At 48.0% G+C, this 26,860-nt stretch overlaps 1 protein-coding gene across 1 annotated transcript in view; it reads right to left on the bottom strand.

Moving 5' to 3' along the window:
• aldh1a3 (aldehyde dehydrogenase 1 family, member A3) overlaps positions 1–26,860 on the bottom strand; it is a 164,115-nt gene that overhangs the window by 103,767 nt on the left and 33,488 nt on the right. Inside the window, exon 3 of the mRNA XM_038813505.1 lies at positions 6,464–6,604. Within this exon, the coding sequence (XP_038669433.1) occupies positions 6,464–6,604 (141 nt within the window). The remainder of the gene's footprint in view (positions 1–6,463; positions 6,605–26,860) is intronic.

Here is a 26,860-nt window from a genome sequence, read left to right as displayed (position 1 = left end):
TCCAGGTATTTCCTATCCATACGAAGCAGGATTGATCTAGCTTTGCAAAAAACATCCTTTCAGCCTGTCTTGTCACCAGTGAAGTGAAAGAAGAAATCTCCAATAGTGTCATCGAGTGCAACCTATTTGCCATTAACCTGCTCAGTTAAGGTTCCACCAGAACAATTCACCTCCAGGTTGCATCATGGTCTTGATCCAAACATGACATTCAGCACCGAATGTCAATGGGAGTAGCTGCCCGTGACATCATGAGGCACGTGATCAAGCGTAGTACCAAAGAGTCCTGTCAAACAGTGGCATCAGAGGGAAAATCCTCCAGTGGCTAGAGTCAAAACAAGATGGTTGTGGTTGTTGGATACATTCATTACAACCTCAGGACATCACAGCATCAGGTCCTCAGAGAAATATCTTTGTTACAGCAGATATTTTGATTTCTGGGGTGGTGTGCGGGGAGCGGTTGTACCTGTGTGGTACCCCAGAAGATGCTGTAATGGGGGACCGCCGCTCTGGACGTCCCCACATGAAGACTACAAGGGAACTGCTAGAGAAGTTTAAATTTCGAAAGAGTAATTACCCTGCACTGGGAACCATCCAATGGGAGACTTCAGATTATACCAACTCTCTTAGTAAAATAGTTACCCAGGAAAGGTTAGAAGGATCAAAACCAGTTCGGAACTCCTGGGTAACTATGGTACTGACCTCCAACTGACCCCCAATAGACAACCCCCCCACAACTACATCCTCAATTGTAACCCCACTGCCTCCGAATACTCCCTGATTACCTCCAACTTCACCCCATCCCCTGACTATCCCACAAAACCCCAGTGGACCCCTTGACTACTCTCCCACCTCCCTGATTAACCCTGAACCCCCCCATAAGCCCCACCCCCTGACTATTCTGATTACCCACCACCTGACCACCTCCCATCCAACCCCTCGGCGACCCCCTCAACCCTGACTACCGCCTGCTACCCAGACTATCCCCCTCCCTGACTACACCATGAACATTCCTACTACCCCACATCCCACTGACTAGCCCTCAACTACCCGAACCCCTTACTAACCCCCATCCCCTGACTTATCACTTGATCAACTTGACCCATCCAATCCCCCCAACTCCCTATACACACTCCCTTCCCCCCATCCACTTACCTGACACACATACCTTCTCCGTGGCTTGTCAAAGGGGACCTTTAATCTTACCTGCTTTATGGTTACTGATGCTGTAAAAAGGAGTGTGGCTTCACTTCTCCCCACATTGCTCTACACTGGGAGGTCTCGGTAACCAGGTGCACTGAAAGGCCTCGGTAACCAGATTTTCTGGAAGGCCTTGGTGACCAGGTGCACTGGAAGCCTCGGTAACCAGATGCACAGGAAAGCCTCGGTAACCAGGTACACTGGAAGGCCTCAGTAGTGAGGTACACTGCACATTTCTCTTGAGACTTGGGTCCGAAAAGAGCAGCTTCCGACCTGGTGAGTGAAAAGGAGCAAAGTGGCAATCTGACTGTGATTACCAGTCTTCAGAAGATCTGACCCAATTCTCTCCTTCATAAGGTTAGAAATGGAACTGTTCCCTGCTGATTGTACAGTGTTCAACTCCAATCATGAACCATCTGATGTTCACCAATAGAAAAATGTGATGCCCAGCCAGGCCTTGGCTGCTAATTATTTATTCTTATTCAAGAATAAGAGGTCTCCCTTTTAAGATGGAGATGTGGAGATTTTTTTTCTCTCAGAGAGTCAATAGTCTGTGAAATTCTGTTCCCCAGAAAGCAGTAGAGCCTGGGTCACTGAATTAATTCAGAGCTGAGTTCAACAGATTGTTAATAGAGTGAAGGGTTACATGGGGCAGACAGCAAAGAGATGAGACCGGATCAGCCCTGACCTTATTAAATGGTGGAACAGGATTGAAGAGTCGAATGGTGCTTAAGTCTGATGTTGCTATGTGACAGGTAACATTTCTCCCAATTAAATATTAGGTAATGGCCACCTCTAACAAGAGAAAACCTCTGTGCCTCTGCTGAACTTCAGCAGGACCAAGTGCTCCCCCAATATTAGCATGTTCAGGTCACCATTGAGCAGAAGATGGTCTAAACCAGCCAAAGCAAGACCAGGCGGAATTTAATACAGGTTGAGAACCCTTATCCGAAATGCTTGGGGCCGAGTGTGTATCAGATTCTGGAATTTTTGGGATTTTGGAATACAATGTGCATCTGCGGCGCGTTGGGAACTGTGAATGTTTGGCGTGCGTGCGTTGGGAACTGCGTGTGGGGACCTGCGCATATGCGGCGCGTTGGGAACTTCACATGTGCAGCGTGTGGGGACCTGCGCATGTGTGGTGCGTTGGGAATTGCACATGACCTGCGCAGCACCCGGGAACCTGCCCGGAGCTTTGTGGGATTTCCACTCGTGATGACACGTTGACGCTCGAGAAAAAGTGTGGATTTCAGAATTTTTCAGTTCTCGGAATTTTGGACAAGGGATGCTCAGCCTGTACTCTGTACGCTCAGTTTCCACATGGACACCCAACACTACCTCATCAGCAGCCCTCATGACACTTCCATTGCCTCTACCTTGTCAGACTGCTTCTCCATCCAATAATGGATAAGGAAAATTTTCTGCCAAGTAATGAATAAAGTTATTGTCTAGCGTTGTCATCGCAAGCTTTATTTCCTAACAACTGATGCCATCCCACTCCCTGACAACCGTTGGAGGCTGAACCAGACTGTTTGTAACTTTGGTGTCACATTTAACATAATGCCATCATTCAGCCAGCCTATATTTCACCTCCATAACATCGTCAGACTCCATCCTTGTCTCAGCTCCTCTTCTGCTGTCAGCTTCGATAATCCCAACACAGCCCAGGCTGGCCTCCCATGTTATCCTCTCAGTAAACTTGAGGTTATATAAACTCCCTGCTGCCAGTGTCTTAACCCATTCCCTGATCACCTTTCTGCTCATCGGCCCACATTAGCTCTTGGGTAAGCACAATTCCCATCCATGTTTTCACGTCCCTCCATGTCCTCACCCCCCCCTATCTCTCTGATCTCCACCTGCCCCACAACACTCCCAGATATCTAGCTCCTGGAATTTTGATCCCTTCAGCCTGTGCCCTTAGCTCTTGAAATCTTTCCATAACCCTTTCCTCTTCTCTACCTCTCTTCCCTTCTTTACGATGCTCCTTAAACGTGATCTCTTTGACCAAACTTTTGGTTATTTTCATCAATATCTCATGTGGTATGGTGCCAATTTCTATTTGATAACATTGGGGTGAAACACCTTGGCTTCTTCTATCACATTCGGCCCATATAAATTGTTTTATCACAATAGCAAGTTGCTGCTGGTGTTGCTATTGACCTCCTGAACCCACACTACCACAAGGCTCAAGGCAGGTTTGTGATAGAAAACCTATCTGGAAGGGGTGCAGCTGTAACAATACTCGAGAAACTCAACACCATCCAGGAAAGCCAAGTTTACTCAATCAATGCCAGTGTTCTGAATAACCACCCCCGCCACCTCCAGTTCACTCTGATTTCAGAATGTATGATTTGCAGGTTACCCTGCAATAACTCACAGTAGTGAGGTTCCTTTAACTGTTCCTCCCTCCCCTGCAAACTCTCAAACCACAAAGGATAAGAGCTGTGAAGTTGTGGGAACAGCATCACCTCCGAGACAAACAGCATCCTGACCTGGACATGTATCACTCTTCCTTCATTGTCGCTGGGTTCATGCCCTGGGAGTCCTACCGAACAGCTGTGGGAGCATATTCACCACACAAAACATCATGGTTCAAAGGGAAGACCCACCACCTTACCAAGGGCAACGAGCGATGGGGAATAAATCTATACTTGTCCGCATATATAAACTCCAGCTTTAGTTTTATAAATATCTGTCTGATTAGTTAGCATAATACCCAATTCACCATCATGCACATGAACACAACTATGTATGTACATTGATAGACACAAACACATGCCCATACTTATACACATACATAAGCATACATACATGCACATATTTACAAGCATGTTGCATATGTAGACATACGCACACAATATTTATGCAAATATAAATATATAATTATCACTCAAATACAAGCATGAACACACATACACACGCACATATATACATGCACAGATGGACAAATACATCCACGCATACAGATATAAATACACACTTGTGGTGGTGTTATTTTACAGTTCACTCAGGGAGCCCAAGTTGCTGTGACAACATGCACTTGTAGCACAGTGGTACAGTAGTTAGCACTGCTGCCTCACAGGCCAGGGACCTGGGTTCAATTCCAGTCTTGGGTGACTATCTGTGTGGAGTTTGCACGTTCTCCCGATGTCTGCGTGGGTTTCCTCCGGGTGCTCCAGTTTCCCCCCACCGTCCAAAGGACTGCAGGCTAGGTGGATTGGACACGCTAAATTGCTCCTTAATGTCCAAAAAGGTTAGGTGGGGTTACCAGGTTGCAAGGATGGGGCGGGGGTGTGGGCATAGGTTGGGTGTTCTTTCGGAGAGTCGGTGCAGATTCAATGGGCAAAATGGGTTCCTTCTGTACTGTGGGAATTCTATGGTTAGGTGGGGTTACGGGGATAGGGTGGAGGTGTGGGGATAGGGTGGAGGTGCGGTACATGTAGGGTGCTCTTTCCAGGGGCCGGTGCAGACTAGATGGGCCGAATAGCCTCCTTCAGCACTGAAAATTCTATGATATGTGGTGTAGGCTGGAGCTGGATAGTGACGGTGGAGCTCAAACTTTATGCTGATAGAAAAATGTACTTTTGGAGCTGGATTCGGCCGAAGCCGAAAGCGTGTTTGGCGATAGGCCGGAGAATCAAAGTTCCCGACCGAATCGGGGACGGCGCACTTTCGCGATGCTCCTCCCACTCCAAAGTGGTGTACTTGGAGTACGCTGCGCAATGTATCGACGGCCTCAGGGCATTGCCTGAGGCCCTCCTCCCCAATGTCCCGCTCCCGACAGGCCAAGTTCCCGATGCCGTCGATCACGTGTGGTCTCACCCGTCGGGAACTTGGTGTGGCGGCTGTGGACTCAGTCCAGCACCGCCACAGTCGGTGGAGGGCTGATCCGGGGCAGGGGGGCGACTTTATCAGGGGCTGGGGGCACTGTGGGGGAATGGTTTGTGGTGCGCGAGCCGGCCAAAGGGGGGGCACTATTTTGTGGGCTGGGTCCATGAGTGGCCGCCGCCATGTGGCACGGCACAGCCGCTGCAGGACGCCTCCGTGCACATGCACGGCCACGGACCTGGCAATTCTCCGGGGCGTGGGAATCGGTGGCCATTTTGCACCATTTTGTCTAGCATAAAACGCTATCGTTCCCATGCCGAAGTGGGTACATAGCCTCAAAATCTGAGAATCCAGCCCTTAGTTTGGCTCACATCAGGATCTCTGCAAGGTAAACCAATATACCAGCTCTTACATTCCAGCTGGGACAGATAAACCCCACAGGAAAATTGCCACAGGCTTTGGTCAGCAATATCATTGCAGAAATGTAACCGCTTATCGTCACAAGTAGGCTTCAATTAAGTTTCTGTGAAAAGCCCCTTGTCGCCACATTCCGGCGCCTGTTCGGGGAGGCTGGTATGGGAATTGGCATTGATTCCAGGATTGTCTATGCCCCAATCAGACTATTCTTCATTTGACACACAAGGTGCATTAGTTAACCATATCAGCTGCATCTTTAATGTCATTTTCTTCCTTTCTTTACAAATGAAACATTTTTATAGTGTTCAAGAAGCAGTGTTTGATTTTTTTTAAGATACCAAAGTTCCATTAAATGCAACATTATTGTAGCAATAATGACTAATCAACATAAATAATTATTGCAGCATATTTTTTGCACATATTCCATATCAGGAGTATTGCCCAGAGTCATGAATCAAGTCATAAATACAGTCTGATATTCTTTATGGAATAGTGGATAAAAATGCAGGTCCACTGAAATCTGCGTGATTTGAAAAGTGCAGCATTTCATAGAATTTAAAGTGCAGAAGGAGGCCATTCGGCCCATCGAGTCTGCACCGGCTCTTGGAAAGAGCACCCTACCCAAGGTCAACACCTCCACCCTATCCCCATAACCCAGTAACCCCACCCAACACTAAGGGCAATTTTGGACACTAAGGGCAATTTATCATGGCTAATCCACCTAACCTGCACATCTTTGGACTGTGGGATGAAACCGGAGTACCCGGAGGAAACCCAGGCACACACGGGGAGGATGTGCAGACTCCGCACAAACAGTGACCCAAGCCGGAATCGAACCTGGGACCCTGGAGCTGTGAAGCAATTGTGCTATCCACAATGCTACCGTGCTGCCCCAAACTGTGATAAAATTACTGGAACTAAATTCAGCCTGGGAACTATTTGTGAAGTTTCATTTCCGTATCTGTGATTCCATGGTTTGTGGTTTAAGAGTGTATATTTTACCTTATCTGATCTTACTTACAGCCAGAATATGCCGGTCTCGCTCAATGAGGTCGGCCCATTTACATAAGAGCCTTCCCCTGGCCGATGCGTCCAGATTTCTCCACGGGGAGCCTTGCTGGAATGCTACTCTTGCAGCTGCTACTGCTTTGTCCACATCTGGCTGATAAACAAAGAGCAGGAACAGAGGTTAATGCATTATCACTACAGCAATTACACTATATGAAGGCAAAACATGTTGGGTAGAACAGCAGGGCATGATGCAGTTCTGATCTTCTGGGATCAGGCGAATGTCTCTAATGATGCTTTTACAGGGCTAGGCTGCTTACCTCATGTACAGATGGTGTCTACAGATTACAGCCTAATGAGACACAGGCTCAGCCTGGGCACCTTGGGGTAATTTGCTTCAGGTTTAAGACAATTCATCACAAAGCCCGTGTTGAAAGTTTTCCAAAAGGCCTCTAACAAGATGTAACTCAGCGATCTCTGATGCAACGTTCCCGATAATTTTGTCCTTCGCCATGGAGAATTTCCCACCAGATAAACAAGTTGTTTCCTTTGATTTTTCCTCTTTTTAAATTATGAGCACATTGCCATCACTGAAATACCGGCCAATTCCAACTGTACTGCTGGGAAAACCCTTTACAATGTTAATCAAGGAGAGCATACCATGCCATATTGTAGAAGAAATCTCAATCCCATTTACTTCAATTCAAACTCTAACCCTATTGGCGGGTGTACTTCATGACAAAGTAAATTCACACACGGCAATGTTTTGGCATATAATTGGTGCAAATTCATTGTGCACACACTCCCTTGCACAACGAAAGACCCAACTCTGCTCTTCGACAGGCACCAGGAAATTGAGGCTCAGGCGAACTTCCAGTGAAACAACGGCCAGAAGCTAACTGCAACTTGGATCTACCTGACACCATTTAATATCATAACTTACAATGGGCAGCACGGTGGCACAGTGGTTAGCACTGTTGCTTCACAGCGCCAGGGTGCCGGGTTCGATTCCCGGCTTGGGTCACTGTCTGTGCAGAGTTTGCACGTTCTCCCCGTGTCAGAATGGGTTTCCTCTGGGTGCTCCGGTTTCTTCCCACAAATCCCGAAAGACGTGCTAGTTAGGTGAATTGGACATTCTGAATTCACCCTCAGGTGTACCCAAACAGATGCCGGAATGTGGCGACTAAATCTCTCGGTTTTATGACAGTCACTGAAAAATGGATGGAATTCAGCAATATACACAAGGTGGTTAGTTATTAAAATGTGAGTCAGTGCCAAGCTCAATAAATAAATTCAATAAATTAATAAAATAATAAATTGAAGAATTAGACAAAGTTGCTTGATCCGGTGGAAAGAATGTTTCACTGACTGTGATTCAGTGTATATTACAAATATTAAAATTTTTGGCACATCTATAAAACCTGCCTTAGCAAAATATCTGCTTTGTCTTCATAACTATAATCACTGACTTGAAAATAAATACCACGGTGTGGTAAATATAGAGCTTGTATTTCAAGTGTTTACCTTGGCTCTAAGCCAGACCGAAAGCACAGGTGTGAATACAATAACCTTCACTTACTGATATTTTTCTTAACTTGCACCTTAAGTCTGCTGAATAACATATGCTGCATGACAAGGTTGCTACACCTTAACTACGTCAACTTGGAAAGGCATTTCTGCAGGAACAAGGAAGGAGGTTCACCTAAAAAGTAAATAATTAATTCAGCAATGCAGGTACGTCAGGGCAGATTGTCAGGGGTAATTTCAATCATCAGATTGGAATTCTTTTCGCTAATGTTACGCTGGCAAGTAATTATATTTATTTTGGGTTATTTTTGAAAGGATGTGTCACCAAGACAAACCTGAAAGAATCACAGATTAGGTCAATGATGTCCAAATACTGTTAAATGGAGATTGGAACCAACAATTTGCATATTTAAGCAACCTAGAAGGTTATCTGGTAACTACTAAATGTCCCTTGGGCCAAATCAAACACTTCCAATTAGATGAGGCATGACTGATCATAATGTGCCATTTGGAAGCCTAACTCCTCATTCATAGCATATCCTGCCATGGAAGAAATTAAGTATCTCAATGCCATCTACTCCAGCTCATACACTAACCCCACTTTATGACTGTAACAAAAGCAATAACGTAACGTGATTTAATATAACATCCCATGGCACTTCATAGGGGTATAACAAAACAAAAAACATCTACACTGTACATAGCTTATGTGGTAGTGTGTCCCTTTAAAGGGCGGGTCCTCGGGGGTTCATGTGACCTATTTGGCCAATTGGGCTGGAGCGGGCGAATTCCGAGGCTGAGTGTGGGCTTTCCTTGCCAGATCGGAGTTTGGAACCGTAGAGTACGGTAGCTTTTACTTCACTCTCAGTAAATAGTCATTTACCTTAATAAATAGTTTATTCTTTAATCTTACTGGATACTAGATTTGGGGACGAGGATCAATCGGAGTGCCTTCCAACTACCACAGGCATCAGGAGAACAGACCTCGTGTGGAAGCTTTTTTTAAAGAAAACTCATTCAACATGCCCCTTTTTGGGAAACCTGAGCCATTCGATCCTGACACAGAGCAGTGGGTCCCATATATTGAACACCTGCACCATTTTTATCAGGCCAATGAATTTGGGGATGGGGGGGAAGAGAAGCAGCAGGTAATCAGAAACCTGATTTGGAGTTTGACTTCTCCAGATGTCCCCGACTCCAAAATATTTGAAGAGCTTATGAAACGAGTCAAGAGACATTATCATCTGAAGCCCTCGGTGATATTACAACGATACAAATTTAATTCCATGAAACGAGCCCGAGAGAAGGTGATAGCGCCGTTTGTGGCATACCTAAGATAAACGGCTGAACAGTGCGAGATCGGGTCTGCACTCAATGACATGTTGAGAGACAGGCTGCTCTGTGGTGTTAACGCCGCAGCCATCAATTGTTTTGCTTTAACGTTGGCTAACTCATTTAGTGTTGCGAGTTTCATTTTGAAGTTGTTCCACATGGGTCTGAAGTATCACTGCATGGCCCAATCAGCGGCATTTTTGGAGTGATCTCTGTTGCTCCCTGGCCCTCCCTCTCACTGTCGACCCTTCCTTTGCCACATCCTGACCCTTCTGCTAACTACCGACCCTCCCTCTACCCCTCCCTGACCCTGCCTCTCATCTGTGGCTTACCTCCTACAAGTGAAAGCTACTTTTTCTGCCTCTCACTGCTCATCCCCAGTGCACTCGCTCACAACGCAGGTTCAGGAGAAGGAAGTGGCAAGAGGGAGAGGTGGGGAATGGGACAAATCTGACAAAAGGGAGGGTCCGCAGTCAAGAAGAGAGTCAGGGAGTGGTAGAGACTGCGAGCCAGAGGGTCAGTGAGCAGAATCAAAGATGAGATAAGTAGAAGGTTATTATACTGTATTTGTTTTATATTTTCAAACGATTTTATTTTTAAAGTTATTTCATTTACCAAAAAAGGAATGTAAATCATTCTCACTTACAAGATGTAATGTTTCATTTTTTTTTTCTGTGAAGGACAACAATCTGACCAAAACGTTTTTATTAGTTTCAATGTGAAAATCCAATTTGCTTAAAGTCATTTCAGTTAAAGTTTTCACGAACATAATTTCAACTTTAAGTGAGGACTTAATGGTTAAGTTAAATTTCTCTCCCATAGTCATTTCCTATTTACCCCATCAAAACTCTCCACCAGTTTAAAATCTTAATTAAAAGGACAGGGAGAGGAAGAATATCGACAACAGTAACATAGACGTGACATCGCTATGATTTGCAAGTCCTGTAAGGACTCTGCAACTGTGAAGGAATCCTACACAGTGTATGTGGAAAACTTGCTCAAAATTGAATGTAGCAACTCACCCAATCATTTGGTCAATTCATTTTGTGCCTAGATAAGATCAGGCGTAACCCACTTTGGTGTGTTTTGAGAAGCCCCTAAATAGATGGATTCAGCTGGAAACACTAAATGAAATTGGCTGTCAGTTATTCAAGCATGACTTTCAGAGTAGCAACAAATGTTATCCTTGATTGATCAGTATGGGTTATGGCTCAGATAAATGTGTGACTGCCACTAAGTCAAAAGATTGTGGGTTTAAATCCCATTCCAAGACTCCGGTACAAAACTGCTCTGCTGATTGTTATGACCCCCTCAGGGGCCAAATCGTATATTGTATACGGTTCCCCTCCTACACCTTGGAGTATGAGCTCCCTAGGTGATTGGGAGGAACTTCACAGCATACAAACTCTGACTTGGGAGCAGGTCGGACATGGTGACCTTGTGTGGTGAGAAACAGTGTCATTGTAGTATTGTGAGTTGAGTAAATAAACCTAATTGTTATCCTGCTTACCTAGCGTTGTATGAAGTCCTTACCTTCGGCTATTACACTGGCGACGAGGATAAAGTTGAGCTGCCACAGCCACCGGACATTTCGTCACTGACCAGCTTAATCTAAGCTGGGATAGGCCTTTTCCCCCGAGCAGAGCAATGGCGCTCATTGGTAAGCTGGAACCATTTAGTGCTGGCACTGATGATTGGGCCCAATACGTCAAGCAGGTACAACTGTCACAGATGGTCACGCTGCTATCCGCTATCAGCGGTCCAACCTAGGCTTTAATTAAAGCCTCCCTTACCCGGACAGGCCTGACACACTGCCGTTTGCAACACTGGTTGACTTGTTCAAAAGACACTTAAACCACAGCCCCTAATCATGGTCCAGAGGTACGGTTTCCACACGACTTTGTAGGCCCCGACCAAATCCAATGGGGAATTTGTGGTGTGCCTGCTGATGTTAGCCACTCCCTGCAAATTTGGAGCAGCCTTGGCCGAATCCCTGAGGGACCGTTTTGTCTGTGGGTTACGGGACAGAGGGACGCAACACAAATTACCAATGGAGACTCCCCTCACCCTTCAGATAGCAGTGGACATCGCACTCTCCAGTGAGAGTGCCGAGTGCGGCCTCCAGGGCCTAGCGGTCCTCACTATCGGCCATCGACAGGACCGCCGGCCGGCCGCAATCGGAACGTTCCAGAATGGCAGCCTCCAAAATCGAGCGAGACTTTGCTACCAGGAGCGAGGCTCTTGAAGATCACGTGGGGACACTGTTCCCCAGCATCATCAGACCAGTCGCCATCCCCCCCCACCGAGAGGCCAGATGTACTATGTGGATGACCCAGCAGCAGAGGACACTCCCCTGCTGCTGCACTGTGATACGGGCCCCACGACTGCACCTATCTGGTTCACAGATAAATGGCCATCCCCTTGAGATGGAACTCGACAGCGGGGTGGGGTTCAGTGATCAGCCATTGGACATCCACTGCAACCCGGACCTCCAGTCCTCCAAACTGGAACTTCGGGACATGGGAGCCAGTTTTGCCATCGAGGGCACTGCCCATATACCCATAGTATAGAGGGACCAATCAGCGTGCTTGCCACTGGTGGTGGTCCTCAGCGACGGACCGACCTTGCTGGGCCACGATTGGCTATACCGCCGGTGGTTAGATTAGCAGCACTATTGTGGATGTACCCCTGCAGGCCGGAGAGAGTGCTGGCCAAGTTCCTGAGAATCTTTGCCAAGGGCACCGGTACCATAAAGGAACAATGGCCAAGATCAGCGTGGACAGGAATGCTCAACTCTGGTATTTTTGGGTCCATCCAGTACTTTACGCACTGCGCCCCGAGGTCAACCACGAGCTGGACCGTTTGGAGCATTTGGGTATTAACCACCATGTCCACTTTGTGGATTGGGCCGCACCAGTGGTCCCAGTATTGAAGCCAGACGGGTCTGTATGTCTCAGCGGCGACTACAAAATGACTGTGAACCGGGTCTCCCGCCATGACCGTTACTTGGTCCTGAGTATCGAGAACCTGTGCGCTAAACTCAGTGGGAGCAAGATGCTCACGAAGCTTGATATGAACCACGCATACCTACAGCCGGTGCTAGATCCAGGTTCCCGAAAATTCATATCGATTAACACCCATAAGGGGCTCTATGAATATCACTGGTTGCCGTTCGGGGTTTACTTGCCCTATGTGATTTTCCAGCGCATCATGGAAAATATCTTATGGAGTTTGCCAATGGTGGCTGTACACCTCAACAATGTGTGAATCACAGGCACCTCCAAAAAGCAACATATGGAGAATCTCACCAAAGTCCTCGAGAGTTTTGAACAGGCTTCCGAAAGGAGAAATGCATTTTTCCTGCCCCTGAGGTCACTTATTTGGGTTACTGGGTGGACAGCTGGGGCCTCCACCCGGTGGAGGACAAGGTGAGGGCAATCCAACAAGACCCCCATCCCTTGTGACCTGACGGAGTTCTGCTCCTTTCTCGGACAGGTCCACTACTATGGAAAATGTATACCCAGAATGGTCACGTTGCTCAACCCACCCCGCCAGCTCCTAAAGAAAGGGGCAGCGATGGGACTGGGTCCCCTCGCATCATAAAGTCTATCAGGTGGTCAAGCGGCGCCTATTGTCAAACCAACTACTGACACACTTTGACCCATCGAAGCTGGTGCTCCTCACATCCGACACCTCACCTTACGATGTCAGAGCGGTCCTGGTGCACTGGATGCACGATGACTCAGAACGGCCAATAGCCTTCACTTCCCGCACACTCACCGATGCCGAGCAAAATCATGCGTAGGTTGAGAAGGAAGGTTTGGCCAACGTATTTGCAGTACGGACGTTCACGATTTGTACATACCACAAGCCCCTTCTGGATTATTTAAAAAGGACAGGGTGATCCCACTGATCCACCTGGTTCCAATGGTGAGCTTTGCTACTAGCCGCCTACGAATACACCCTGGAACAACGCCCGGGCACAAAAATACCACACACCGAGACATTGAGCCACCTGCCCCTCACCATGAAACCGCCAGTGCCAGTTTCGGCCACAGAGGTAATCGCCGCCCTCCACTTCATGGACACCTTGCCGGTCATGGTGGTTCGTATCAAGGAGTGGACCCAGACAGACCCACAACTGTTATGGGTCCGGCATACGGTTCAATATGTGGCCCAGCATAGAGCACTGCCCGATGATCTGAGGGCCCAAACCACAAAGCTACTGGAGCTGAGAATGGAATCCTTTTGTGGGGTACGTGAGCGGTCGTTGCTGGGCAGGGTCGCATGTCTTTGCTGAAGGACCTCCACAGTGGGCACCCAGGGGTGGCCAAAATGAAGATGCTGGCTCGCAGCCACATTTGGTGGCCCGGGGTGGACTCAGAGATTTAGAGAGTGGCCCAGCACTGCAGTCCTTGCCAAGACATCAGAAAGCCCCACCGGCGGACCGGGTGCACCCATGGGAATGGCTGGGGAAACAATGGTCCTGTATCCACGTGGACTTTGTCGTCCCCTTCCAGGGGCCCACGTTCTTTATCCTGGTAGATGCCCATTCTGAATGGCTCGAGGTCCACCGGGTTCAAACCGTGACAACACGGACGAGTGTGGACAGGTTACGACACATTTTTAGCATACACGGAATACCCAAAGTCCTGGAGACTGATAATGGGACAGCGTTCACCTGACAAGACTTTGCATCATTCATGGCCATGAATGGTATCCGTCAGGTGAAGACTGGCCTGTACCAGCTGACCTCCAATGGATTGCCTGAGCGGGCATACAGACCTTTAAGTGGGCCATGAAGAAAACAACTGCTGGACCTTGGGAGACACAACTGGCTCTGTTTCCCTTCGGCTACCGTACGGCACCACATGCCAGCACCGAGGATTGCTCATGGGATGACTGCTCAAGACTCGCCTCAGCCTTGTATTCCCCAACACCAGTGCATGGATCCGCCAACAGCAGGATCGCTCCAAGGCGGACTCGTATCGACATTCACTACTACCACTTTCAAGCTTGGCGATGGGTCTACGTGCAAAATTTCAGCGCAGGAGCGTCATGGAATCCTAGCGTGGTCATCTAAGCGACAGGCCCGACCTCCTACGCAGTCTAGACTCAAGGGAATGCAGCCAACCGCCACCTTTATATTCTTTATTAGTGTCACAAGTAGGCTTACATTAACACTGCAATGAGGTTACTATGAAAATCCCCTCGTTGCCACATTCCGGTGCCTGTTCGGGTACATCGAGGGAGAATTTGGAATGTCCAAATTACCTAACAGCACGTCTTTCGGGACTTGTGGGAGGAAACCGGAGCATCCGGACGAAACCCACGCAGACACAGGGAGAACGAGTAGACTCCGCAAAGACAGTGACCCAAGCCGGGAATCAAACCTGGGACTCTGGAGCTGTGAAGCAACAGTGCAGCGCCGTGCTACCGTGCCACTTGACCACATTGAATGACGCTGACAAGAACCGCTAGATTTAAGTCAGGGTGCCCTGACCAGGGTCTGGGCACAACCTCCTTCACAGCCTAGGAGAACACCCAAGGCATTGCCAGGGCCAGAACACCATTTTCCTTCTCTGCCCCTTTCAGACATTGGGAAGCTGAGGTACTCAATGCACCCGCAGGGCCGTCCAATGACGACAACGATGGTGACTCCAACATGGACACTGGCCTGCCTGATGACAGCACACCAGCGCCGTTTGTGCCGACACCTTTGCCGGCCAAGCCACTCCCACCTCAGCGCTCTGCATGAAAACGACGGCCACCGGTGCGCTCCACGCCTCCCGGACCGACCTCACCGCCACTTAACCACCGTACGCTTCCCAAGCAGCTGAGGGAACCGTGCCTGAAGCAATGGACCTTTCTCCAGACTGGGTGGGAGGGACGGTGTTACCACCCCCTCAGGGGTCAAGCCCTATATTGCATACGGTTCCCCTCCTACACATTGGGGTGCAAACTCCCCAGGTGATTCCGGGGGGGGTGGGGGGGGGGGGGATCCTCCCCTAATTGGGAGGGGCCTCACAGATTTATACCCCGACCTGCGGTGTAATTGTAGTATTGTGAGTAGAGTAAATAAATCTAGTTGTTATCCTTCCTACCTGGTGTTGTATGAAGTCCTTACCTTTGGCCATCACACTGATGTTTCAATAAAGAATTGAGGGAGTGCTGCTATGCCAACGATGCTAAATTGAGTCTCTGTCTATTGTCTGATGTAAAAAATCCTACTGCCGTGATTCTGGACAAGAGCAGTTGAGGACTCCCCAGTGCACTAGCCAATATCTACGCCTCAATCAACATCAAAAAAGCAGATTATCTGCTGAGGAACAGAGGTGCAGGAGTAGGCCATTCGGCCCTTTGACCCTTACCATCATTCAATAAGATCATGCCTCACCTGGTTGTGGTTTTAACTCTACTTTCCTGTCTGCCCTCCATAACCCTTGACTCCCTCGTCTGTCAAACATTTACCTCACTCGGCCTTGTCATTTTGCTGTCTGTGGGATGGGCACTTGCTGTGGGCAAATTGGTTGCCCCACTTTCTACATTACAACTGAAACTACAATTCAAATCCAGTGCACTGGCTCTAAAACACTTTGGGTTGCCACGAAAGGCTTTAGATAAAATAAATGTTTACTCTAACACACAAGCTCATACTGCTGGGGAGCTGAATGCAGAGTCTGCGCATAAAAATTACCTTTGGTACTTTTTATGTTGGTATAAATAAAAATTTGGACAACGAGCAAGAAATAATCAGCTTAGCACGAATAAAAGTAAATTGTTTTGTATAAGGCTCTGTTGGAATTAGAATTAGATTTTTGTAGCAGGAACTCAATTTAAGCTTCATATTACATGGGTCAAAGCCAATTATTTGCAGCCTGTCACGGTAACTAGACTCAAAACCACATTCTCATCTTGTGCTGGCAATATGCCTGACACAGAATGTACTTTTCCTATAGTTTTTGGTTTTTGAGGGAAGCACAATGAGCTGCAATCTTGGAGCTAAACACGTTCTGTATTATCTGCAGGAGCAACATTCTTTCCTCATTGACTGTAACTAATACAGGAAAAAAAGACAGTGCTGGCTTGCACTCAAAACTACTCATGTAAAGCTCCAAAAGACTTGGGTTCTCACCAGAACTGCCACGTCCCGGACAAATGACTTGACACTGCTCATTTCACAGGTGGATTTAAAGTTTGCTGTGCTCAAAAAAAATAAAGATAAGCGTTACTTTGGCAGTTACCAAACAATTTCTGATCCACTTTCAATCCCAACAAGGGCCAAGAAGGTTAGCATTAGATGTACCCAGAGAGTGGACTTCTAGCCAGGTCACCAACCTTAGACAGGCCTTCACGCTCTAATCTCAAAGCCTTCACTTCATTAAGCTGTGTAGACTTTCCCCTTCAACTTCACCGAATCACAGAATTGTTACGGCGCAGAAGGTGGCCATTCGGCCCATCGTGTCTGTACCAGCTCTCCAAACGAGCATTATGATTTAGTGCCTTTCCCCTGCCTTTTGCCCCATACCCCCGCACATTGTTTCTATTTAAATAATCATCTATTACCTTCTGGAACCCCTCGATTGAACCTGCCTCCACCATACTTCCAGCCCGTGCATTCCAGGCCCTAACCACTCGCTGTACGAAAAAGATTTTTCTCACATCGCATTTGCTTCTTTTGCAAATGACTTTCAATCTGTGTCCTCTGTTTCTCGTTCCTTTTATGATGGGGAACAATTTCTGCCCATCTACTCTGTCCAGCCCCCTCATGATTTTAAACATGATGCATCAGTCAAGAAGGTAAGGCCCCCTCCAGATTGTGCACGTCCACCGATCGGAGGCCCCCAATCACGAGGTCCCCCCCCCCGGAGACTGATCCTCCTGCCCCACCAGGACGGCCACCGCAGCCGTGACGTTGAGCTCCCGGCGGCTGGAACCGTACAGGAACCACACCGGCAGGAACCCGGCCGATCGACCGCGGAGACTCGCCATGGGGGCCTCTTTCAACGGCCCCCCAACTGGCGCCGCGTCGACCGCGCAAGCATGGCTGGCGGCAATTCTCCGGTCGCTGGAGATTCGCGTCCCGGCGTCGGACCCGATTGCGGGTCTGACGCCCCATTCTCCGCCCTCGCCCCGAGCGCGATTTTGGCGCTGGGGCGCGGAGTATCCCGGCCTCTATGAATTCTGTACATTTCAAATGAGATTACCTCTCTTTCCTCTGAACTACAGAGATTATAAACCCATTCTGCTTAACATCTTCTCATAACATCAGTGCAACTCTCTCAACTCAGGAATCAATCTAGTGAACCTTTGTTCCAACCACTCTAAGGCAAATATATCCTTCCTTTGGAAAGGAGTCTAAAACTAGACAGAGTGCTTCAGGTATGTACTGCAACTCCTCCCCTTGAAATAAAGGTCAACATAACATTTGCCTCCCTAATTGTTCGCTGCACCAGCATGTTAACTTTCTCAGGTTTGTACACAAGATTACCGAAAACCATTTGCCTACCAACATTTACCAGTCTCTAGTTTTTAAAACATTTTCTGCTTGTCCATGGTCCCTATCAGAGTAGGTAATTTCATATTTCTCAACATTTAATTCCACCTGGCATCTTTGTGCATTAACCTGTTTATAATTTTTTGCATCGCTCATTTTCTCAACTCGCTATGTCTTGTCAACAACACACACTGTGCACCCCCTTGTCGTGTTATTGTCCCTGGGGTAACACGGACTGCAACTGGATGCAGTAAGACTGGAAAACAGACACCAGACTTAGACGTTGGTTCAATACAATTTATTGAACTTCTGTAACAAGGCACACAGCTGGCTGTGGGTTGACACTCTACTACTCTAAGTATGCTAACTCTAACTAATTCGACCAGGCTAGCCCTGAGCCATGTGTAGAAGGTGCTAACTAATATATACACCCTGACTTTCACTACAGTTGTCACCAGTGGAAAGAGGCGGAGTGCTGATGCCTCGCGTGTTTTATAGTAAGAAACCCCCCTCTAGTGTTCTGTCTAGTGATTAGTTGTGTTCAGTCCTGTGTGTTGATTGGCTAACCTGGGTGTCTATTACTGCCTGTCTTTACCACGTGATGTGTGTGAGTGCATATTATGACACCCCTCACCTCAGTCATTGATACAGATTGTAAAGAGTTTCGGTTGGGATTGGTTTTGGACGGAAAGCAGCCTGGGGTGAACAATGTCCCACTTGTTCTGAGGATTATCTCCAGGCTTGGAGGTAAATTGCAGGGGGTGAGGAGAATGGAGGAGACATTTGATGCTGACACTGCCTTGTCTGACCACAGTTTTTACTAAGACAGGGTTTGTGGACAGCAAAATTGGAGCCTTCGCAATTGAGGGGCAAAGGCTTTCACAGAGCGAAAAAGGCCTTGTACAGTGGTTGGTGCTGTTCCCCGACTTGCGCTTCAATTTGCTGCACAGTGAAGATCATGGTCTGGGTCCTCCGTTTCTGAGACTAAGTGTTGACGCTGGTGCAGAATTTGTGGAGTTTCACGACAGCAAAACTGGCGTCGAACGTGAATCAATTCAGCAGCTGTGGAGGGGCTAGCACCAAACCACGTGGAACACAATCGATTCCGATGAAAAATGGTGCGGGATTCGCCGGGTCCCTGATTGACACTCAGGAGGCTGACAAGCTGCAGCCACATATACACATTACAATCCCACACACACCCACCCCAGCCAACACAATGGTGGTGGTGGGGAGTTGGGAGGAGTGGGTGGCGGGGGGAGTGGGGTGGTTGTGCGGGAGCACACACATTCAGCTGCTGGGTCGGCTGAGGCCAGAGGGCACCTAGGGGAGTGGCCTGGAGAGACACCTATACGATCTGTGGCCCTGAGTTCACAATGGGCTGTTAGCGGTGTGTGCAGCTGCATGGCTGCTTTGCCGGCTGCAGCAATGGTGTTCCATGCCCGTCCACCCTGATGTCACAGCTCTCCTCCTGGCCATCCCACTAATACTCCCCCCGGCCCTGGCAGAAGCCCCCTGCCCAGTGGCACAACTGTCAGCAAACTATGGCGATGTTGGACACTTTCCGTAACCCCTCTCTCTCCCTCAGCAGCCGCCACGCCGGTGTCACGATTTTTAAAAGCACAAATGAACTGCGCCGTTGGGAACACGGCCCATCGGAGATGGGGCATTGCTGAGGCCCTGGAGAATACTGGTTGGGCACACTAATGACATGCACGGTGTTTACTGTATGTGCGTTCCGGAATTCACTGACGCTGCAGTCGAGGTGACGGTGAATTGCGATTTGCCCTCAAATCGATGCCCGCCGTGATTTTAGCGTCGGAACGCGAAAGTGAGCTGAAAGGTTGATTTACGCTGGCAGGGTGAATGAGATCATGCATCCTCTCCCTGCATGGAATGATGTTTCTCAGGCAGTTGCCGGGGAGATGACCTTCCCAAGTCGACAAGTGAAGCTGGTGGGTCTCCTGGTGGCAACCATTGGGTGGAGGACACATTGATGCTGGTGGACTCCACGGGTGAGGACCTCAAGGGAGTCATTACTGAAGCTGAGAGCAGCTAATTTCCTCAGTGGAGCCGTATCAAGATGTCTCCTGATAGCACGGTAGCAGCACGGTAGCATGGTGGTTAGCATAAATGCTTCACAGCTCCAGGGTCCCAGGTTCAATTCCCGGCTGGGTCACTCCCTGTGCGGAGTCTGCACGTCCTCCCCATGTCTGCGTGGGTTTCCTCCGGGTGCTCCGGTTTCCTCCCACAGTCCAAAGATGTGCGGGTTAGGTGGATTGGCCATGCTAAATTGCTCGTAGTGTCCTAAAAAAAAGGTAAGGTTAAGGGGGGGGGTTGTTGGGTTACGGGTATAGGGTGGATACGTGGGTTTGAGTAGGGTGATCATGGCTCGGCACAACATCGAGGGCCGAAGGGCCTGTTCTGTGCTGTACTGTTCTATGTTCTAACTGGTTGTCCTGTGTTCATGTGGCTTTTAAACATGGCGCACGGACATTCAACCCCATGAGGTAATTGTGGGGCTAACAAATCAGTGCTTGTCTTGCCATGTGATGCGAAGAGGTACTCTCAGATGCATAATGAATGAGTTTCTGAGTGCACAACTGGGCATGATTTCCCGTCCTGCTGCCCAGCGGGAAATATGCCACAAAACCTGCCCACCGCTGCACTTAGTCTCCAGGTGGGAAAATTCTGTCCGTCGTTTCTCTCTGTGGAATGTGAGGGAGGTAAATTTAGTTACTAATAGCTACGCGTCATATAAATATCTTGTTTTCATAGTTTAATAATTGCCATGTAGGTATGTGCCAGGAATGAAGTCAGGGCCTCCAGTGATGTGAAACCTTGTGTACCAGAAGCAGGTTCATGGCCGTGTGTGGGAAGTGAAGATTATTGGCAGATCGGATGACAAAGAGGGAAGGGCCAATTGTGAACCCTCTCCCTGCTCACAGACCTTTGAAATATTGTTCCCACACTTTGCCCCAATCTGTGCCAACAATTTGCTCGGGATCCTCTCATTAAAACCATGGCAACATTCTTCATTGATACATTTCTATGATGGAGCGAATCATTGTAAAAGTCAGCCCTTGGTGTAAACACTTTGGTGTTACTTTGGCAATACATAATTTTCTGCTGTTCTCGGAAGAGTTTCAATATATTGTCATTGTGTAAACTTTGGCCAGCCAAGTGGGAGGGAAGGGAACTGGGTTGAGGAAATTCTGGGAACTCTTGCTCATCCTGAAGAAATAAGTTGTGCAACAGCATGTGCCTGAGAGCTTAATTCATTTTCAATTCGTGACAATGATTGAAACTGGATGTCGAGTATTGACCGTTGGTCTCCCTCCCACCAGTGGGATTTCCCAATCCCACCAAAGTCAATGGGCCTTCGAACCACCTTGATCCACCGGGACGGGCTGTCAAACTCCACCCCGTGTGTGCCATTCTGTACATTCAGCAACTAGATGAGGCAGTTCTTTAGAAATGAAGGCGGTGACCAACAATATTTTTCAACAATTATATTTTTATCACAATTATTTTGAACTTCAAAGTGCCCTTTCCAGTTCTGGTTCAAGTCCGTAAGACCATAAGATATAGGAGCAGAATTAGGCCACTCGGCCCATCGAGTCTGCTCCGCCATTCAATCAATTTTGATATATTCACATCCCCATTCTCCTGCCTTCTCCCCATTACCCCTGATCCCCTTATTAATCAAGAACCTATCTATCCCTGCCTTAAAGACATTCAGTGAATTGGCCTCCACAGTCTTCTGCGGCAAAGAGTTCCACAGATTCACCACCCTCTGGCTGAAGAAATTGCTCCTCATCTCTGTTTTAAAGGATCGCCCCTTTAGTCTGAAATGGTGTTCTCTGCTTCTCGTTTTTCCTACAAGTGGAAACATCCTCTCCACGTCCACTCTATCCAGGTCTCGCAGTATCTTGTAAATTTCAATAAGATCCCCTCTCATCCTTCTAAACTCCGAGTACAGACCCAGAGTCCTCAAATATTCCTCATACAACAAGTTCTTCATTCCAGGGATCATTCTTGTGAACTGCTTCTGGACCCTTTCCAAGGCCAGCACACCCTTCCTTAGAAATGGGGCCCAAAACTGCTCACAATACTCCAAATGGGGTCTGACCAGAGCCTTATACAGCCTCAGAAGTACATACCTGGTCTTGTATTCTAGCCCTCTTGACATGAATGCTAACATTGCATTTGCCTTCTTAATTACCAGCTGAACCTGCACATTAACCTTAAGAGAATCGTGAACAAGGACTCACAAGTCCCTTTGTGCTTCTGCTTTCCGAAGCATTTCCCCATTTAGAAAATAGTCTATGCCTAAATTCCTCCTTCCAAAGTGCATAACCTCATACTTTTCCACATTGCATTTCATTTACCACTTCATTACCCACTCTCCTAGCTTGTCCAAGTCCTTCTGCGGCCTCCTTGCTTCCTCAATACTACCTGTCCCTCTACAGATCTTCGTACCATCTGCAAACTTAGCAACGGTGCCTTCAGAACCTTCTTCCAGACCATGCATATTAAAATCAAAGCTTAATGTGGAAGAGTGGAACTTTAAATTGAGACACTGTGACAATGAGGTACAGACTGGATTAAGAACTCAACCCTGTTGTGTCTGCTTTATGGGTCAGGCCATTTACTGGTCTAATTTCTCTACACTGGGCAAAGTTTTACATCCTTGTCGAGTGCGTGTGGGGCCAGAAATAGCGGCGGACAGTCAAACGTTCGTTGTTACTGATAGAAATTGGACAGTAGTGAGTGGGTCAGGAATCTGACCCAGCCGTGAAGTAAAAAGCAGGGCGGATCAGTATTCTGTGCAGGTTAGGTGGATTGACCATGCTAAATTACCCCATTCAGCAACTAGATGAGCCAGTTCTTTAGAAATGGAAGCAGTGAGCAACAATATTTTTCAACGATTATATTTTTATCATGATTATTTTGAACTTCAAAGTGCCCTTTCCAGTTCTGGTTCAAGTCCATAAGACCGTAAGATATAGGAGCAGAATTAGGCCACTCGGCCCATCGTGTCTGCTCTGCCATTCAATCAATTTTGATATTTTCTCATCCCCATTCTCCTGCCTTCTTCCCATTACCCCGATCCCCTTATTAATCAAGAACCTATCTATCTGTCTTAAAGGCACTCAGTGAATTGGCCTCCACAGCCTTCTGCGGCAAAGAGTTCCACAGATTCCACATGGGCCACGGTGGGGTGGCCTTTCAGAGAGTCGATGCAGATTCAATGGGCTGAAAGGCCTCCTTCTGCGTTGTGCGGATTCTATGAATCACCACTCTTCAGTGCTCTACCACCACAACTTTTTTTTTTTTTAATTTTTTTTTTAAATTTAGAGTACCCAATTAATTGTTTTCCAATTAAGGGGCAATTTAGCATGTTCAATCCACCTACCTTGCACATCTTTGGGTTGTGGGGGCGAAACCCACGCAAACACGGGGAGAATGTGCAAACTCCACACAGACAGTGACCCAGAGCCGGGATCGAACCTGGGACCTCGGCGCCGTGAGGCAGCAGTGCTAACCCACTGAGCCACCGTGCTGCCCACTCTACCACCGCAACTAAAGCTCAGCTGCTTCAAGAGACTCTTTGGGGAGGCAGAGTCCGGTGCCTGACTCCACATTCCCCCCTCCCTTCATCTCCAATTCCAAACACCCCCCCTGGCCTCCCGACTCTAACATCCTCATGATCCCCACGTTCCTCCTTCAGAGTGATGCTGCTTAGGTAGCAGCCTTATAGTTAACTAAAAAACTGCCTGTGGGGGTGTCATAGGCCAATAATGTGATTGAGGCCCAGAGAGGTGTCTCAGGCCTCCCAGTTAAGTTGAATGCTGATTGTGGGTGCGCCCAGGCACACTTCTAGCCAGAGTTTGCTTAATTCAAAGGGAATCTTTCTGAAATATTGGATAATATTGAAATATCTTTACACTTTCTTTTAACCTTGTTACATAAATAATAATAGTTATTCAAGTTGCTGAAACATTTGAACCTATGGTGATTATGATGCTATATGTTCAGGATAAAGTTAAGACTAGAAATAAAACCTGGTCGATGTTCCCGGTTCCGTGTTCCTAGGGAGCGCAAAATAAGCAGGAAAATCTGGCCAGGGAGGGTCTACTCTGAGGGAACAGACTCGTGTTTTGATCCATTGAAATAAAAGAGATGGAGAACTTGGCAAGTTCTTAAACTCCTTGTATCCAATGTTCTGTAATAACCTCGCCAAGGCTAGTCTGCCAGTACCAAGCCCTGTACTAAAGCATCGGAAAAGGCCGCTGCCACGGTTTACAGCGCACAAATCGAAGCCCGGGGACCTACAGAATACCGGCCCATGTCCAAGCAGCGGGTTTGAAGCTGCCCCTGCTCATTCGCCATTGGGCAAGCTCCCACCTGCTCAATAATGGAACTCATAGGGCAGCAGGCTGGTGCAGTGGTTAGCACAGCTGCCTCATGGCGCCGAGGTCCCAAGCTTCATCCCGGTTCTGGATCACTGTCCGTGTGGAGTTTGCACATTCTCCCTGTGTTTTCGTGGGTTTCGCCCCCACAACCCAAAGATGTGCAGGGTAGGTGGATTGGCCACGCTTAATTGCCCCTTAATTGGAAAAAAATTATTGGGGACTCTAAATTTATTTAAAAAAATTAATGGAATTCATAATCCACAGAGCCCAAGGTAAGTTCTGTTGCTGATCCCCTGGGCCTTCGTGGCCATCATTGTTTTTAGATTTTCCAATTAAGGGGCAATTTAGCAACCCAACTACACTGCACATCTTGTGAGGGAGATCCACGCAGACACGGGGAGAATGTGCAAACTCCACACGGACAGTGACCTAAGGCCGGGATCGAACCCGGGTCCTAGGTGCCGTGAGGCAGCAGTGCTAACCACTGTGCCACCGTGCTACCCCCTTTGTGGTCATCATTAACATCCCTCCCCCATCAAGTCTGTTTCTCCCCCAGGTTCCTGCTGCAGAGAGACCCTTTCTGCTGCTTGGTGATCAGACTGAGGTCAGTTGAAGATGGAAGCAGATCAGGAAGTGTGTACCAAATTGCACCCCTTCCTTTCCGGAGGGACCATCAAAGAGTTACCGACGCAGATTCCTCTTCAGGACCTGCTTCAGTCGGGGCACCAGCTTCCTCTGCTTCCATCTCGGAGTTCGCGTCCTCGTTATCAGGCGTGAGGACGCTGGGCTTCGCTCTATTAGCCAGAGCTAGCGGTGCCCACCGCATGGCCGGTAATGAGGCTTGCTCAGAGGACTGACTCGCTACTCCTGAGGTGTTTCTTTGTGTCCTTACCCTGGACATTCACTTTGTATGGCACTGGCCCAGTTTCATCCATTATGATCCCAGGTACCCACCTGGGACCGCCTTCGAAGCCCCTCACATAAACCTGATCGCCGGTTTCGAATGTTCCTTCTGTTCTTGCAGAATCGTAATTTAGTCTCTGGTTCTCTTGCTGGGGCTCCACCCTCCCCACCAGGTTTGGGAATGGTCGGCTTAGCCGTCCCATTAACAGCTCCGTTGGGGTAGTTCCTGTGGTTGTGTGAGGGATGGTCCTCTAATCGAACACAGACCATGCCAATTTCATCTCCATGGATGCCGTCGGTTGGTTTGTCATGCTGATTTTAAAGCTCTTCACTGCCGATTCTACCAGTCCAATTGATGACGGGCAATAAGGTGCTGCTTTGGTGTGGCTGATGCCATTGGATTGCATGAAGCTTTGGAACTCACCGCTGGTGAAGACAGTGTCATTGTCGGAAACCAGGACTTCTGATAGTCCGTGCATGCATAAACTCTGCCCCAATTTCTCCATTGTAGTGTGGGAGGTCATGGAACCCATGCACTTTATCTCCAACCATTTGGAGTGTGCATCCACCAGGATCAAAAACATACAACCCATAAGAGGCCTGGAAAAGTCCCTGCGCACTCACACCCAAGGTCTATCGTGGATGTAGGGGGGCTGAGGAGGGAGTCTTTGATTCTCCTGGCAAAGGTTGCATTGTCTCACCAAGTCTGTGATGTCTGAATTTAGGCCGGGTCACTAGACATAGATCCTGGCGAGCATTTTAATTTTCAATACCCCAGGGTGCTCATCATGTAGTTCCATTAGTATCGGCGCTGGCCTTGGCTTCTTCCCTGAGTAGAAAACGTTTCGCTTATTCCCATAGTTTTGTCTTGGCTGTGCCCTTTGATAGTGCTTGCAATAGTCCATCATCTGACATCTGCAATCTTTTGGAGCAGGTTCCCTAGCATCCTTGGTATTAACATGCCATTTCATTGATTGTTGGACGACGCGAATTGAGCTCTGATTTTTCAATGGACTATTAAGCACCTTATTGACACAGTCACCTTCAGTTGAGGAATAGTCACTTTTACATGAGGCCCTCCCCCCTAACTGGAGGTCTGATGCCCCTTGCAGCTGCTGAGCCCCTTTGTCTGCTCCATCGAGTAATAGAGCTTTTCAATTATTTAAAAAAAAAATCTAGGTTGGGTTCAGCAAATAAACTTTTTTTGAGTTGTCTCATTGTTTATTCCGCACACCAATCTGTCTCACAATATGTCAGTCAGGGATGGCCCGAATTCACACCGTTCTGCCAATTTCTGTAATCTGGCCAAAAATCCGGTGATGGGTTCACCCTGAGTTCTCCCTGTTGTGTGAAAGCTGTATCTCTGGGCGGGCGGCACAGTGGGTAGCACTGCTGCCTCACAGCGCCAGGAGCCCGGTTCAATTCTGGCTTCTGGTGACGGTCTGTGTGGAGCGTGCACTTTCTCCCCGTGTTAACGCGGGTTTCCTCCGGGAGCTCCGGTTTCCTCCCACAGTGCAAAGACTAAATTGCTCTTTGGTGGTCCAAAAAGGTTAGGTGGAGTTACTGGGTTTTGGGGTCTTTCAGAGGGTTGGAGCCGGTTCAATGGGCTGAATGGCCTCCTTCTGCACTGTAGGGATTCTAAGTTCCATGTTATAGCATACATATAGTAGTATTATAAGTATACATATATGGGTATATCTAGACTAGCATACATATGCCAGTATACATACAG

Source organism: Scyliorhinus canicula, chromosome 12 (assembly GCF_902713615.1).
Source record: "Scyliorhinus canicula chromosome 12, sScyCan1.1, whole genome shotgun sequence".
In the NCBI taxonomy this organism is placed as follows: domain Eukaryota; kingdom Metazoa; phylum Chordata; class Chondrichthyes; order Carcharhiniformes; family Scyliorhinidae; genus Scyliorhinus; species Scyliorhinus canicula.
The sequence above is the reverse complement of the archived record's forward strand: the minus strand, read 5'-3'. Positions and strand labels throughout refer to the sequence as shown.